General features: G+C 34.5%; 2 protein-coding genes and 1 long non-coding RNA gene across 5 annotated transcripts in view; 2 read left to right on the forward strand and 1 right to left on the reverse strand.

The window, feature by feature from the left end:
• On the reverse strand, window positions 1-16054 carry LOC123712350 (N-acetylgalactosaminyltransferase 6-like). The gene is made up of 13 exons (XM_045665379.1): window positions 15685-16054; window positions 15183-15372; window positions 14841-14892; window positions 14462-14773; window positions 13267-13455; window positions 12265-12442; window positions 11196-11313; window positions 10995-11105; window positions 9632-9790; window positions 4493-4555; window positions 3558-3694; window positions 2906-3017; window positions 1-1356 (listed from the first exon to the last, which is right to left on the reverse strand). Exons 2-13 carry the CDS (start codon window positions 15357-15359, stop codon window positions 1165-1167), a joined length of 1800 nt encoding a protein of 599 aa, XP_045521335.1. The 5' UTR covers window positions 15360-15372; window positions 15685-16054; the 3' UTR covers window positions 1-1164.
• On the forward strand, window positions 4835-13328 carry LOC123712353. The gene is made up of 3 exons (XR_006754079.1): window positions 4835-4864; window positions 9266-9442; window positions 13213-13328. It is a non-coding gene; the product is annotated as an uncharacterized LOC123712353 (long non-coding RNA).
• Window positions 13353-17840, forward strand: part of LOC123712351 (calnexin) — a 19848-nt gene continuing 15360 nt past the window's right edge. The window contains exon 1 of one of the 3 annotated variants that reach the window (XM_045665383.1): window positions 13353-13410. Coding sequence is in view for 2 of the 3 variants with exons in the window: in XM_045665380.1 (XP_045521336.1) it covers window positions 17800-17808 (9 nt within the window). In the remaining variant the exon portion in view is untranslated. Of the gene's footprint in view, window positions 13411-17590; window positions 17809-17840 lie in introns of those variants that run through there. The other 2 variants (XM_045665380.1, XM_045665381.1) reach the window with 2 other exon arrangements.

Consider the following 17840-nt stretch of genomic DNA (forward strand, 5'->3'; position numbering starts at 1 on the left):
TCTTAAAATTACGTAGATATAAATAATTTAGTAACAAAAACACAATATACATAGTAAAAAATGCAAACGATTTCAAAAAACGTAATGTATAAAAATAATCTATATAATGGCAGTTTTAATAGACAACATTGACGAGACAATAATTTTGACATATTGATACGACGCTACATACAGTTTGTGTACAAACATGTATTGCGTGAATCCAGACTTAGTGTGGATATAAATCACTATGACATTGTTACAACTATGACTTCTATTCTATAAATAGAAGATCTCTTGGTGTTGCGAAGTTGCATCTTCTACCGCATTTACCACGAAGAGTTGATCAGTTGTTCGGATACCAATCACCTCGTATCACGAGGATCGAGGATTTTTAAAACTGCTGCCCACTAAAGTACTCCATTCCGACTTAAGGTCAGGAGAAGAGCGTATAAATTTATAAAAGGCCGGCAACGCACTCGCGATCCCTCTGACGTCGAGAATGTCCACTGGCGGCGGGATCACTCAACATCACGTGACCTGATCCTGCCCGTTTGTCCCATTTATTTTAATGAAAAAGTATTTTATATATATAGAGCAAATGTATATTATGCACTACAACAATATATGTAGAAGACAGGTCATAGTTGTAACAATATCGTGATAGGTTGTCCCTTTTTAACATAATGCTAGAAAGAGACAGCATGCTGATCGTCTATACGACTTTTTGGCTTAAAATAAATAAACAATTTAATCTCTAAAACATCGTTAAATATATTTTAAATACGGACGGAATGACCACCCGTCGTATTTAACAAACGTAAAACTATATATATTTTAAATAATCATATATAAAAAAATCATTACATAGCTACAGGTACTAATTTTATTAAAAAAAAAGGGAAAATTTTAATGATTTTTAAGTTATATAATGTTATTTCTATAATAAAAACATGCTACCTTTTTGTACAATTCCAACTATAGCAATTTACAAACATATATAATCCATACAATCCAATCCTTTGCCTATGTAATTAAAAATAAATTATATTTTTATGGACTATGTTCGACTAAAAACTTATAAAAATTGCATTATAATAGATATATAAAAAAAATAACATACAAGTTTCGAATTGATACGGGAATTCGTATATTATTGAACTCCACATCAAAAAATAATCAAGGCTAATTATCTTCGACGGGTCCGGTGACTGGGTTAGCCACGTTGTCCCATCTCCCCATCATATCGTAATCCACGTGGTCCACACTCCACTGCTGAGTGGTGGAGTCCCTACACGGCATTATATATAGGTCCCGTGAGTTCGGATCCCAGTCGAGACAATTGTCATTTGTGCCGTGCTTCAAGCGTTTCGTGTCCTAAAACAAATAATAGTTTATAGAGAGATGTTTGATTTTGTTTATATTGTTACGAAGACGGGTCGACTGCAATGTTTCTAGATTTTTCCACTACTTAGAGAACTTTTCAGCAGGCTGTAATATGATTTCAGACCGTTTCAGGAGATGGTCAATCACATATTAAAAAATTGTAATTTCCATAATGTTACCCTAGTTTTCAGGAAGCTGAAACCTTTTTTCAGTTGGTTTCAGAACATGTGTAGTAGAGTGGCGCAGTTTTCAGGAGACCCGTTTTCAGGCGTTTTCAGGCCTAGGTATACCCCTTTGATGAAGGAATATTCTAGACCGAACTTTCTAGGTGTGAGACAAGGACGAAATGATACGAGAGAGAGAGAGAGAGAAGATCAGAACTTTCTCGAAACTAGACTGAGCACTCTAGAACGCCGTACGACAAGGACGGAGCAACGTGCGAAAGAGACAAAGAGTGCGGACGTTCTAGAATTGTGCAATGGCTACTCAGTAGCAGCCGCCCGCAGAAGCCCGCCTAGAAAGTTCTCGAATATTGTTTGGAATTATTCCCAGGGATATATAAGCGAGCCGAAACGCGACTAAGTCGCCTTTAGTTTTGAATGCGATAACAAGAGTGAAACAGCGAAGCGATAAAGTGCGAATAAAGTGAATATAAGTGATAAAGTACTGTGTGAAGTGTGCATAAGTGAAGTAATTAGTGACTGTGTTTTTGTGTGTTATTAGTGCATATCTGCAATTAATTTGTGCCCATAAATTCCTCATTGATTACCAAGAAATGAACCCTTGAATAAATCTACGGCATTTTCTGTCCGATCCCCTAGCTCGTAACAATATTTAAAAATGTCCTACAAGTCATTTACGATGCGTATATAAAACAACACTACATAAAAGCCAAAATTAAAGTATACATATTATATTACACTTCCGGAAAACAATATTATTTTATTAATGAGTAGTTAAATGAAACATTATTATTAATATTAATTTGATAACGTCATAATATATTTTAAAAATGTGATGATATAGTGATCAAATAATATAACAATTGACTATTATGACTCATAATATAATTGTAGCTTTTTTTATAAAACAGGGGGCAAACGGGCAGGAGGCTCACCTGATGTTAAGTGATACCGCCGCCCATGGACACTCTTAATACAGAACGGCTCACGAGTGCGTTGCAGGCCTTTTAAGAATTGGTACGCTGTTTTCTTGAAGGACCCTAAGTCGAATTGGTTCGGAAATACTTCAGCTGCCCACTGAAGTAATTTCGAACCAATTGGATTTATGGTATTTCGATAAAATAGCGTAGCAACTTTTAAAAGCCCGCAACGCACTCGCGAGCCGTTCTGCATTGAGAGCGTCTATCGGCGCCGGTATCACTAATATAAGTTCTATAAAAAGACACAACGGTTTCCTCACAATAAGGAATAAAGAGAAATTGGTGTCCAGCTCTGTCCGAACGCCCGACCCTTCATCATGACTCGTTAATGCCTCATCATCGTAAAGTGTTAATAAATAGAAAAATATCGATACCGACCGGGAAATACCTCCAGAGCTGGTTGCCTCCTCCCAGGTGACAGGTGTACAGTAATATTGGGCTTTTGGGAGCCGACTCGGGAAGGTCCCAACACATATTTCTACTCTTCGATCTGGAAGTTGATTTATTTATTAATATTAAAAACACAAAAGATCATAAAAACATATAAAATACTAGCTTCCCCCGCGAACTTCGTTTCTCCTTAATGTGGTTTTAGTTGGCCTTAATACCGTGACACGAAAGAATAATTTCACTTTGATATTATCGTCACTATAATTTGAATTTCACGGTATTTAGTTTACTACAAAATAAATTTAATTTATACTTTAGCCTCAATAACAAGTGGTAATCATGATATTGAATCGTAGCTTATATGACACGTTTGTCGGTTTACCATAGCAGTGCCATCTATTGATTACTTACTCAATCCAGTCGAAAAGTATCGACAATTGTTAGAATCTTTTGGAGTTAACAGATAATTGTGACTGTCAATTAATTATAGACAAATAATTTGCAATAAAATAAAATTGCGACTATAATTAAAGATCTAAGCTATCCTATCTCTAAGTTGGCTTAAGATGGTTGGAGGTAGCGAATAAAAAACAATAAAAATATAAGTCTATAAAATAATGTTTTAATTATATTGCCTTACCTAATTTCCTTGTGCCAAGACAGCATGAACTTCTGTTCGCTAGCTGTACTGTCCGTACACCTCTTTAGAAGCAATTTGTCCATCTGTGCGCCACGATGTGCGTCTACGCATAGTTCCGGGTTCGACACCGGTTTTATCTATAGCCAATAAATATATTAATAATGAATCCATAAATGCCGTCTACACGCATGACAAAGCATGACTCATCTCTATCTCGCTCTCACTCCATCCATCTATCTATCTCTCTTCCACTCGACTGGCCTGAGTCCGAGCATTCACTCCTTTGTATCCATACAAAATAGTGATAATTCAATAAATATGATTCAATTTTAATAATAAAGGTTGTGTTATGACGTTGTCACGTTAAACTATCGTCCGTAAACCGATTTTACAGTCAGACATTTTTTTTAATTTAATAAAATTCATGAAAAAAAAATTTTTTTTTAATAAAGATAGAAAACAATTTCCATGCAACTTAAAACAGTATAACTTTTACTGTATCCTGTTATAAAAACAATGTTATCACAAAATTAAGATGTTTATCTAAATCACCTCATTAAAATTCGATTGATTGATACTTTGAGTTCATAGACTAAAACGGTACATTCGCTTGATTGGTCAAACTGAAAATATCGCTTATATGTGATCGGAATTGTCATTGATCACAAGTGAATTATTACAGTCACTTAAAAATCTGGCAACACACTCGCGAGCCCTCTAGCAGAGAGTGTTCATAGGCTCCATACCTCTTAACATCGTGTGTTCCTCAAGCTCGTTCTTAAAAAAATTTAAACGAATCGACCATATATTATATTTTAACTTAATTTTTGACTACAATTGGACCTTTTGAAAGCGATTAGTATATCTTTAAATGTTAAAAAAATATCAAAATCGATGTCAATTATTACCATAGATTAAAGATTAATAAAACTCACCGTTCCTTCAGCAAAAGGGCCTGGTTCCACCGGAGGGTATTTCACTGTCAAATCGAACGCCACCTAAAAATAATATTTACTTAATTACACAATTTTTGCAACATATTTTATTTTCACACTTTTCTTTTGCCACAGTTATAATACTTTACATTACATTATAAATAAAAGACATGTCTGTTCGCGCTAAATCGGTGACAATCAAAGAAGGATGACAATTGTCGATTTGACTTTGACACACGAACCGGAGGGAGTTAAATTTGAACCGCTGCCGCGTGCGCACTTAATATAAACCGCATACCGTGTCGCATTTACCTTTTTTTCGATCCATCATTGAAGGATCCAGTCCTTTGGAGTGAGATACGCCGATTGATGGTAAGTGCTAGTTTTAGTCTTATCGATTATTGGATTCCTTTTTTTATTATACTGACACGCGACAGCCGAACCAGCGCATATTATTTCACCGAGGAAAAGCAGCATCCTGGATTTAGCTTCCGGATATCCAGGCCCACACATCTTTTTTGGTCTTTTTCGAGCCGCATATGTATCTTTTAGTTAGGCATATTTATTTTTCGTATTTTCTTTAACGTATTTTGTGCGTTAGGTTAAATTGCCGGTGGGCATTTTCTTACCTGTTTAACGACAAATTTAACATAGATTTTTTTTAAATATTATATGTATTTATAAATCTATTATCCGTATTTCGTATTTACGTATTTAATAATATATTGTGCCTGATTTGGTGAGAATGATCATGCGTAATTAATATCTACCTACATCAATTTTTTTCTAAAAATTGTTTCACAGTTAACGTTAGTAATAAATTTAAAGTTTAAGGTTGTATTTAATTTTATAAAGTTAATTTTAGAATAATTAATAATTATTTGTAGATAACGTGGATAACGTGGATAAAAGAACAAAGGCCGGTGAATTCACCAAACGAATTTTACTTAAACCAACGGCAAATAATTACGATTTATTTTATTCTACCTTCATTGTCAAATATCAAGACAAACGGTCTCTTGGATTTTATTTGGATAATATTTTTAATTTTAAAACATTAACAACCTCGTCTACAGACGGTTTAAATATTTTTCATGACAATTTTGTTACATCAACCGCAGCGTTTAAAAAACTAAAAATACCTAATAAATTGCATCTTTTGTTTTTATTTTTAGCACTTAAAAAATTAGACAACGAAACAATTATTTCATTTGAGAATTCCTTTAGAAAAGAAAATATACCCTACGTTATACGCAATTAATTTTTTTTTTAAGAGAACTGTGTAAAGTTTTGGAACGAACAAATTCTACTTAAATCAAAGCGGCTAATAATAAATATTCCAAAATCGTAAAATCTTTTATAACTTCCAATTCTGATCAAACTAATTCAAAATATCCTTTATGTAATAGTAAAATTAATTAAATGCAAAAGTAAGATTCAATATCATTAAAAAACGGAATTATTGCGGAATAAGCGTACAAAATAAAATCACCAATTGTAATTCTGTTAAAAGTTGTAAAACGTGCAATTCCAATACGCACAATACATTGCTGCCTTTTTGTTCAAATCCCAGTTTATTTGAAAAACAGGCGAAACCTGTTATCAATGGACTGCGATCAAACGCTCGAGCCATTGAGTCGCAGCGTGTCATTGCTAGTCGATAGTTCCCCGCGTGTCGCATCTGGCTCCTTAGACGAACCGAATAACATTCACGCGCCGATTTCTCTATGTTCATTGCAGAACGAAGCAAATGGGATCTTAAATATGTAGAAATAAAATTACCAAAATACTGTTCCATTATAATTATCTTTCGCCTACCATATATATATATCGAGACACAAAATTAATGAATTTAAAACAACTTTATGTTTATAATACATGTATTCCTGTCAAAAAAAATTATAAAAAGTTCTCTTCATACTAAACTTTCGAACGAGTTATCTTGCATTACCTAAAATACGTGCGAACTACGGCAAAAAAATTTTTACCTACGAACGCGCGAATTGTATAATAAACTACCCACACATATAAAAAATATCACTTTTTTTCAATTAATTCAAATCGAAGCTAAGTGAATACGTTAGACAAAGGTAATTTCAAATTAATTTCTTATATTTAATTTTTATTGCATTTACTTTTACTTTTAAGTTTATTGTATGTACAGCTATCATTTTATTGTGATTATTTGAGGAACGACTACAATGTAATGTTAATCTAAAGTATTAGTCTCATGTAAGTGACATTTTTGAGAAATAAAGTCGTTAAACCTAAGCGAATACGGAATATAACAACCGTCAACGGTTTTATTTGGTACTACCCGCCTATTTACTTTTTGTCTTATAGACAACGGCTCTCAAATAATTTTATAACAACTGAGTGTTGTATAAAGTTGCTATTAAATTACAATACGTTTTCCGAACCTATGTTTGTGAACGGGTTTGGTGGCTGTTCGAAGGATATAATAGGGACACTTGCAAGGTTGATAGATCGAAGTTGGAATTTTTCTCTAACGTACCGCTCGCCGAGGATACATATCATGCACACGGTCAGGTTCAGGCATCGTCTACTTATCCCGAGGCATATTACAAAATAATAACATATCAATGAATTATACTTTACATGTCCGTCCCAATTGGCAGCCTGACTTATTTGCAGTTCTACTTCGGTTTAGAACGTTCCCTGACGCATTTGCCGCTGACGTTCAACATATAATTAAAAAACCCTTCCTGAATGTAATAAATATCAACGCGTTTATTATAGATTTGATCCATCCGTTACAATTATTTGAATTTAATCGCTTTTGTTTTGGATTTTCAAGCCCATATTTAGCTCTTCAGACTTTGAAACAACTAGCCGATGATGAAAGGTTCAAATATCCTTTGGCTGCGGACCTTATTGATCGCGGTAATTATTAAATGGACGATATTTGCTGTAGCTGTAATTCCCGAAGCAGTTGAAGTATCCTCTCAACCTATTAAAATGCTTTCAGCTGGTGGGTTTGATCTTTTTAAATGGTCAAGTAATTCTGATGAGTTACTGTCTTCTTTACCATCCCAATCATTTGCATCCGCAAGCAGTGCATTGTGATTCAAATGAGTGTCATAAAGTTTTAGGTGTGAAATGGAATTCAAAATCAGATAACTTCTCGTTCTAAATAAGCAACTTAACTGATGTTACAGCGTCTTAGCGTAATACTTTCTATCATTGCACGTTTATGGGACGTTCAAGGTTTAGCTAACATACATATTTAGGTTCATATTTAAAGTCTCGAGGTAAAATATCGCTTCAAGATTTGCAAGAAACTGAAATAAATATCCTGAGTGCATGATAACGTTAAAAAAAAGCGCTTTAATTTTTTAACTCAATCTCTAAAACTTAACAAATCGTACCCCGTAGGTTTGCGCAAACTTACACCTAACATTTGATCATAAAAACTATTCTAAATCATTGACTGGATGCATAGAAAGTCATGCCACGTTGGACCTCAGCATTTCATTATTACGACAAAGATTTTGTAAGGCCAAGAGGTAACTGTTTCAAACTGCGCCGAGGGCTGCAACAGCGTCAATAATGGCCGACCTACCAAGGTGTAGATTAAATATTCCTAAACCCTTTAATCAGGTCGGAGTGGATTTCGGTGGACCTTTATTATATACCTCTATTCGAAGACGGAGTGGTAGGAGTAAATAAAAGATTATATCTGCGCATTTATATGTCTAGTGACAAGAGTAATTCACAAACCGCAACTGATTGAAGCACTTAATCATTTCTGAACGTTTTTTGTCGCGTTTTATGTCTAATCCAAGCAATTTATTAATTTATTTATACTATTATATATATAATTATACAAACAAAGAGTAAGTAGGTTACATAAGTTATTAGGCAATAGGCGGCCTTATCGCTAACAAGCGATTTCTTCCAGGCAACCCTAATATGGGAGAATAAAAGGAAACACCTACAGAGGGTAAAAGAAGTGTATAATTAATTAACAAAAAAAAAACTAAAAATAACATGCAACTATAACTAAAATTATATTATAATACATACATATTTATTCCGGGTAAACAATTGTTATCTAAAGAAAACGTTTTTTTACCGGATTGAAGCTATTATTATAAACTTATAATTATTTTACATAATTTTAATTGTTACCGACGTTTCGCGGTGGTTTACAGCGTAGAAAATTGTATAATCTGTATTTATGTATTTATTTCTCTACAGCTGTGATACTTTTTGACATTCAACACCTTTATTATAAGTTTATACAAAGCTTCGATCCGGTAAAAAAGTGTTTTCTTTAAATGTGTAAAAGCTATGTTAACAAAAGACAATACAATTGTTATCTTGTGAGGAGTTCATGACGGTTTTAAGTCAAATTGAAGCAATTCTTTCCAACCGAATCCCTAAAATCCTCATTTTTTAAATTTAAAGCCATTAAATTACCTGCTTCATCTAACATTGAAGAGGAAATGATCGTTTATTGGACAAATTAGTTCAATCATACTGAAAAAGATGGAGTAATGGAACTCTGCAACTCATCCCATAAAAGAGGGTGTGGAACAAACCCACCATAACTTCGTTGGCCTTAAGGAATTGCAGAAAAAACCTATCCTGGTAGAGATGATCGTACTCGTGTCGCATTAATTCGTACCAAATCAGGAACATTTAACGTTTATGTCCTTTACTAACTAACTTTAGTTTATCATCGTAGTTTAGTTTTTATTGTATTTTTTTTTTAATTCTATTTTTTTCCATAATCCTCTCTTTTGAAAGATGATCTTTCAAGGCGGGGAGCGTAGGTGGTGTCACGGCGTAATGGCGCAAGGGAGTCAAATTTGAACCGCTGCCGCGTGCGCACTTAATATAAACCGCATACCGTATCGCATTTACCTTTTTTTCGATCCATCATTGAAGGATCCAGTCCTTTGGAGTGAGATACGCCGATTGATGGTAAGTGCTAGTTTTAGTCGATTATTGGATTCCTTTTTTTCATTACACTAACACGCGACAGCCGAACCGGCGCTTATTATTTCACCGAGGAAAAGCAGCATCCTGGATTTAGCTTCCGGATATCCAGACCAATCTCCAAAGAATTAAAAAATATCCAGATGTTTGATATTCTGTAAGATCAGTCCTCACCTGGGTGATGAACCACCTGAAGGACCTGCAGCGCAACCTCTCCCGCAGAGCCTTTTGTTCGGAAATGTCTCCCGTGTCGATGTTGCGATAGTTAGGTCGTCTCTTGTACAAGTACTGAGCGTATTCGTCCATCCAAACTTCGGCCACGCGACGGTAGTTCTAAAAGAGGTTTTTCAAAATTTAATTATATATTTTTTAACGAATATCTCGGGAGGAATATCTTTTTTTTTATAAAATAGGAGGCAAACGGGCAGGAGGCTCATCTGATGTTAACTTATACCGCCGCCCATGGACACTCAGTGCCAGAGGGCTCGCGAGTGCGTTGCCGGCCTTTTAAGAATTTGTACGCTCTTTTCTTGAAGGAATTGGAAATACTTCAGTGGGCAGCTGGTTCCACATAGCGGTGGTGCGCGGCAAAAATTGCCTTGAAAAACGCTCAGTCGTAGAACGGCGGAAGTCGACGCGATACGGGTGGAATTTCGTATTCTGCCTCCACGTCCGATGATGAAACTCATCTGCAGGTATTAAATAATATCGTCACCCCCTCGATATGGGCATCGTCATTTGCGGGTTTTGTAGGCGTCATGTGGGTAAAGCACAAAAGACACGAATCATTGTACGATATTTAATTTAAATTGGATCCTTCTAATACTACAAATGAAACATTATCTCAGGGCACCGATCTCACTTTAATCACAATAACTCTGAACACAATGCTCCACTCAATACTGAATCAGTACTATCCCTGAACGCACTGCCAAAAGTCAAGATGGCACCCAACTCGAGGCATTTGCTCGGCCCTGATTGGTCGTAACAATATTCGTACCTTTATTATAGGAGAACTATGAAACAATAAAATAATAACAAAACAAATTTAATAAGGAATCTCAATTTGTATTAATAAAAATCAACGGTCAATTGATTCGATCATAACGTTTCCCGATAATCCGAGCATTCCCGGATACATACATACAGATACAATTCAATGCGATTATTGTATACACGATCTTAAATAGAAAAGAAGTGGGTGTGGTGGAAACTGGACAAAGTTTCTCTGCTCACCAGGACGTCGAACATATTATAAATAATTATATATGTCACTAATGTTACATATAACATTATAACCATTAAAATTGCACAAAAACGTCAAGTATTTATTTTATTAAAGCCAACTATGTATATGTCGGTTACCTCACGGTTCATTTCGAAAGAAAAATCCCTTGTACACTGTCAGATTTACCAAGCCAACACTGCTACATGAAGATAATTACCAACCACATAAAAAGCAATTACACCAAACATTTCTATTAAACAGTAAAATTAAAATTCCGACACAATTACACACTAAACATTGGATACTCACGCGTCCCACAAAGTCTCCGTGACCCGGGTTGGGGAAAGGGGCAAACTTGCGATAGATATGCCCCACGCGGGAACACGGCGCGTCCACCATACGACCACCGCATTGCCAGATCTGAAAAACAACATCAATGAATCATTACGAAAATAATGTATCTATTTAAATGTTATAAATACTTGGTAGGTCCAATTCCCAATTTCTCACCTTAAAACTGAGTTCATACTGTTCCCCTCCCCATATGTCTAATCCGGGATCGTAGCCCCCCAGCTCCCAGAAGAACGATCGGGACATCGCGAATAAACCTCCCGCCATCACTGGACTCCTGGAATTGTGGAAAGTTTATACTCTGTATAATGCTTGCTATCTCATTCTCACCCACGTCAAATCATATTTATTCGTGTGTCTGTCTCTTTCGTTTCGTGAACTTTTGGCAAGAAAACTCTTAATTCCACGGAAATATAGTGGAAGAGAGTCTAATTTCTATGTTATTAATTTGAAAAAGTTTTAAATTCTTGATTTTAACTTAAAAACTGAATTTTTTGAATATGTCACCCCTACCAGGTGTGATTTACATACATTTTTTTTATGCCAAATATATTTGTTAGTGGGTGTGAGTTCCGAGGCTGTGGCTAAGGAACGTGAAGCCTGAGGAGTGCCCGAAGGCTTGTTTGCTTTTGGAATAAGTTAGGCTCGCTTAGTTAGCCAGGACTTTACGCACAACCTAAACATACACCTAGTGGGAGTCAGTCAGTGCGGAAACCGAGTCCACAAACCGTACGGATATCATATTTGTTTTTAATTACGTGTTAAAATTGAGGATTTTATAATTTAGTAGTGTATTGAGTTGTGTAAAGCGTTTTGTGACAAGGCAAGGTATCTGTAGGTCATCAGTCTCAGCTTATTGTTGCCAAACTAGTAAATTTTTCTAACCTAATCCTTACAATTACAATTGTGTGCCTATCTTGTAAACGATACATCGAGACTATTTTAATAAATTTAAGAAATATTTAAAAGAAAAGCTGTGTATAAAAGGGCCTGGGACTAGTTACATCTAATAAATTTGTGATATGTGTTTTTACGCTTTTTTTTTACGCTGGCTTTTCTCTCGGCCTACACCCTCTGTCTTCTTTGCCGATTCAAATTTAATGATGTGGTATCACACGTATTAGTTATACCTTATATATTTTTATTGAAACGGGGTTATTATAATGTCAGAGCTATTAAATGATTTGTCGTTTATATATCAAAATATACAAAGCTAATTGTTACTCACTCAAATGGCTCCGGCATGTTGCGGATGTCCTTTGGCAATAAGGGCAACCTCTTGTAGTACAACTCCCAGTCGAACGCTCCGCGCGCGCCTTCGTCTTGAGCCCGGTATTCGAATGTGTCGTAGGCGATCACGTCAATGTATGGACACACCACTGTGCGGTGATCCAGGGCTATTGGTTCTGTAATTGTAACATTTCATAACACGTCCAGATTGTGCACAAGTTTTATTTAAATGTTTCTGGATTTCTTTGTACCTATGGGATATGTGCTACGGCGATGGCCTGGGTTATATGCGATACCAAAGGCCAGAGCTGAGTGTATTCACAGTAGTGATGTTGTGTTTATTTAGTGTTTAATATTATATACTTTACTATATTTTATTTTTCTCGAAATTATCGTATTGGCATAGTCTGTAAGGATAATGTACGTATTTCTGTAATAAATATATAATAACATTTATAGTGTGTAACGTAATAAAATGTAATTAGTGCACTCTTTGAACTCTTTTAAAAGTAGGTTGGATTCTGGTTTCTCCAAATCTCTAAATACGCGGGCATCTGCTTATTAAGCTGCTAGTGTGTTTATATACATAATAATAATAATAACTGAGTAGATTTGACGCAACTTCAAATTTTATAAGACTAACCCAACCCATGCTATCAAAGTATTTGCAAACTTAATCAACCGACCGTAACGATTCGAAAAGGCCGGAAAGACTACTATCGAGCGTTCTGTGAGTGAATATAGGCAGTACCTTCAGATGAGCCTACCGATCTCTAAAAAAAATTTTAATAAATCGGGTAGGCTCATCATTAATTTTTCTTCTACCCGCAACATAAATGTAGTCAAAATCCTTCTAAAGCCTTCCAACGCTATACAATTGTGTTAATATTAAATTACATCGAACAAAGATTTGAAAAACAGTTCTAGAAATGATTTTTTTTTTCAGATTAAGAATAGAATATTCGAGAAAATTATAGCAAAAGCGAATACATACACAGACCTAACAGTGGAGGTAGCCAGTTGACATTTGCCTCTGTATGCGAGTCCAGGAATAACAAGACATCAGCCGAAGCCGCCTTGGCTCCCGCAAGCCGAGCTGTTATCAACCCGCTCCGAGTTGGCAGCCTTATCACTCGCACTTTCGGTAAGTTGGCTGATAAATAGTCGTCTAGCTTCTTTTTTAAGAAATCTGAAATTATTTGCATTTCATTGCAAGGCTGTTCTTCCGTGGTATATTATTGGGTCTAGTGGATTCTAATTGTGCCTGCGCATTATTGACTTGAATATAACGCTTTTGACACTCTCTTACGTTGAAGGAAAACATCGTACAACATTTACACCAATAAATATCTGACAGAGAAGACTTATCACCAACTTGCCAAAAAAAATTGACAAAACAGATATAGAAACCACAAACTAAAGGTTGTAGCGCCACTTTTATTTTAATTTATTTTTTCTTCTCTTTCTTTTTTCTCTATGTGTAAAACACACAGCAAGAGGAAACTGTCATATAGTATACAATTAGGAAGAACTACAATTAAATTGATATACAAAGTAGATGCAGAAACTCTTCTACAAACTAATGTTTTTTAGAGAGAAAGTTTCTGATTGCAGCACATAACTTTTTCTTTATATGGTATCTCAAGAGAGATACCATAACAATCTAAAAAGATTTTGTAATTTGGATGTGGATTTTGGCGTTTCTACCATATTTGAAATACTGGATTTCTGGATTTATGGACATAAAAATAATATTTAGCAAAATCAATTTTATAATAAAAAAATCATTGTGCATCCTTTAATCGAAATCAAACAATTTTATATATTATAAAATACTATGCAGTTTATGCTTGTAAATTTAAATGAAACGTGAAGATACAGCTGAAATTGTGCTGTTGATAAGATAGAAGACAGCCGGATATGCAATACATATTCATAAATAAATACAAAAACATTTATGGTATTTCCATACTGTAATCTTCTTTCTCATGAAGTCTTGAGGTTTAAGTTTTATTTGTATGTATTTTCAATTATTACACCATAATTGTAGCACCATGCATATACCCCTGCTTCAAATTAAGTAAAAAGACTAATAATTGCTAAAAAATTATTAATGTAAGACATCAAACAATGTTGCCGCAGGGGTAATGGTATACATTATAATATATATAGCCAGTAATATGATTTCAAATTACCTTTTGTACTAGCATCATCCACCAAAATTACTTCTTTTATTAAGAACTCGGGTGACCTATTAAGAACACTAACAGCTGTGCGAAGTAATGTACTCCAATGCTCATTATGAAACGGTACCACCACACTTACTGTAGGCAAAGATTCAGTATATAACCGTTTCTGACATTTAATATGCCGTATGTCAGGTAAAGATCGGTTAAGAGGTATTTTATCACTGAGTGCGCCATTAAATCCATTTACTGAGTATAACTCTTTTTCAAGAGCTTCCTCATTTTTCGATAAATATGCAGGAATTCCCTGCTCTCCAATCCCTATAAGAATTAAAACATAGTTATTCAAGATGTCGCATTTAACAATTCACATCAAATAAATACACACCCTTTTGTTTTCTCTCATATTTTATCTTCTTATAATCATGCCAGTCTATTTTCTGTAAGTAATTTAATTTGCAGTTTTTTAATTAAATCCATATCCAAACAGAAAATAAAGACAAAATATATTTGGAAAAAAAGCAATCCAGGAGGACAAGATTAATTCCTAAACATTTTCAAGTTAAATGTGTTTGATTGAACTGCCAAATCAAATATGGTATTGGGTCATATAAAAGTGATAGAGGATAATTGTTTATAAATCAGTAACTCGTGTTTAATTCCTTGCTTTAATATTTCAATCTTGTTTAAGTGAAAAAAAATCTGTATCAAATTACAAACTATAACTTACTCTCAAACTGGAAGGTATGAAATATTGCTTTACAACAGTACCAAGCAATGATTGTTTAAATGGTTCTAAAGATTTAACATCATTAAAGGATTTTACAAGGTATATGGTTCCAATTATTACAGTTATTATAATTAAGTTGCGGACTCGAAACAGCCTTAGAATGTGCCGTCTCATCATGGGAATGTGTTCTCTGTAATAAAAAACTTCAGTTTGTAATAAACAACGCCAGTCATTTGTTAGATAATAAAGTAATTATGAAGTACAAATTACAACAATTATCAGCAGAACTTTATCTCAGATATGCAGATAAGATATAATAAAATAGTTTTCTATAATGGAAATACTGACATTATTAAAGGAAATTAATTTGTTTTTATATGAATACTATAAAAACTTTATTTAAAACATAGTCTGAAAATAACCAGAAGATCTATGCCAAAAACAAGACTCAAGAATAACAAAAATTATTAATTACCCTTATACAATAAATAAAAACACTTACCTTTTGTTTGTCTTAAAATAAACCACAAATTTAACCACAAGTTTTAACGCAATTTCTTACGCCCATGGTATTGTTAAATAAAATTGAAACTAATATGATTTTAACGTTAAACGAAAACAGGGCCACTTATATGGGAACAATTTAAATATTACAGTCCAAAACCCGTTTACCGGCTTCGACACAAGCACTACAATATACAAAACTAGTTCAAAAAATGCAATTTATAAGCTTCATCAATAATGACAGGATTTTTTTTTTGATAGATAATGATTAAAAAATAAAATAGAAGTAGTAAAATGTACGAATTACTAGTTTGCAAATAACCCAAACAAACCCTATTATTTTTACAAGTGCCTCCGATCTGAGGCGGGAGACCGGGGAGCTTTGTGACCACAGACCACAGATTAAGTAGATGTCGCAACCAAGGGATCGTTCGTTGTGCGTTTCTCATTTTATCTCATTATCGGGTACTGAAAAAATCAAACAAAAACTAAAAAAATATTATCTACAGAAACCGTTTTAGTTACAATATAAATAAAAATGCCGTCACAAGCAAAAAAAAAAACAAGAATATAACTTGATTTCATATACTTGTACTATATGTAACAAGTAACAGTCTAATTATTACATTAATATATGTATATTAACATAAAGTAATAAATAGCTTACATTAATATCTATATACATACATATTAAAGTAATGTATTTTTGTATATGTTAATAATTCAATTAGTAAATTCTGCTGAACTTGAAATTAGTCCACATTATGCTCTTACATCTTAAAATTCTGTCGTATGCTCCGTTGCTGCACTTTTTGGAATCACCCAGATCTTTTGACACAAGTAGACGGCATAATCAAAATTAGCGTAGAATCGATGCTTAATATGCAGCTGAACGAGCAATCTTGGACTCAAGCATCCGTTATGATGTCTCTTTACCAGCCTTCTTTTCTTCTGTCCATAGTTCAGCAAAGGGCATCCCTTTCAGACTTTGAGATTGCTGGCTTGGAAGAAGGTAATGCTTTTTTAATTGCATGCCCAGGTAGTAGTACAGGTTCACCGAGTGCTTTTAGCCGTGGGTACCCGTGAGTCTGGCTATTGGCTTCACACGTACCCTTTGTCAAATACAGGAACATTTCTTGAACCTGACATGCTCCAAATCGCCTGTCTACGACTTAGGGTTCCACTGTGCGCTCCTCATAGATGGCACTGATGCCAAAAAATGCTGGCCGCTTTTCAAGACATGCCGCACTTAATGATATCATACGCCGGTTCCTTGCTACCGTCAACGTGCCAAGTCTACTTGAGTCGACTGTTATTGCAAAATACGATCGCAAGAGACTGGACGGTATGAGTTTAATTCCAAGGAAGATGGGCGAGGACCTGTTCAGACACTTTGGCCCCTTCCCTTCTACAGGAGGCCAAAGAGCTGGCAGCTGCCTCGGACAAAGAAGTAGCCTAGCTATTGAAAGGGGGAACGCTGCCACTATCTTCGGAACCTTGCCTAAAGGGACTCCTTTAATAATATATTTTAGTTATTATATTATATTTTTTGGGGTTTTTAGTTTTACATTCAAAGTTATTTTTACGTTGCTTAATTAGCATGTAGTATTTATTTCGTAATGGCATATCAATATATATTATACTGAACTATACATATTAATTTTTGCAATATATATTTCAAATTTCCAAAAAAGAGGTTTTTATATTTGACAGAAATGTTTTTTATATATCTATGGCAAACTGTAACGTGATCATCATTGGCACAAAGCATTATTTGACAAAAAGCTCGTGACAAATGTTTAGTTGTGATTGGTCAAAATCAAACAAACCAAGTGATAACTACCAATAGAAGTTCGCCAAGAATGAAGACTAACATTACTCAGCGAATAGTATAAAAATTAAATATATCAATGCATACTTCGAAAATAAATGCACATTTAAATTTTCAACATATTTTTGGTCTGCGACAGAAACTGAAAAAGACAGCAAATAGCGGTAGTTGTGGATTGCGGTGTTACAATATCAGCTTTCGCTTGTTTTATCGCAAATAATAAAAATATATATCCCATTGATTAAACCAGTAATTTATGTATAACCAGCATAGTTATTATTTATGAGCAAGGTTCGTATTTTAACCACTACTAAATTATATTT

The sequence above is a fragment of the Pieris brassicae genome, chromosome 7 (assembly GCF_905147105.1).
Source record: "Pieris brassicae chromosome 7, ilPieBrab1.1, whole genome shotgun sequence".
In the NCBI taxonomy this organism is placed as follows: Eukaryota; Metazoa; Arthropoda; class Insecta; order Lepidoptera; family Pieridae; genus Pieris; species Pieris brassicae.

Excerpts from the sequence above, each read along its gene's own strand:
- LOC123712350 (XM_045665379.1), bottom strand. The coding sequence starts at position 15,359 with ATGATGAGACGGCACATTCTAAGGCTGTTTCGAGTCCGCAACTTAATT. Across the intron at positions 11,314-12,264 it reads AACATGCCGGAGCCATTTGA|GAGTCCAGTGATGGCGGGAG; the intron begins GTGAGTAACAAT and ends CCACAATTCCAG. Across the intron at positions 1,357-2,905 it reads AGCTCTGGAGGTATTTCCCG|GACACGAAACGCTTGAAGCA; the intron begins GTCGGTATCGAT and ends TATTTGTTTTAG.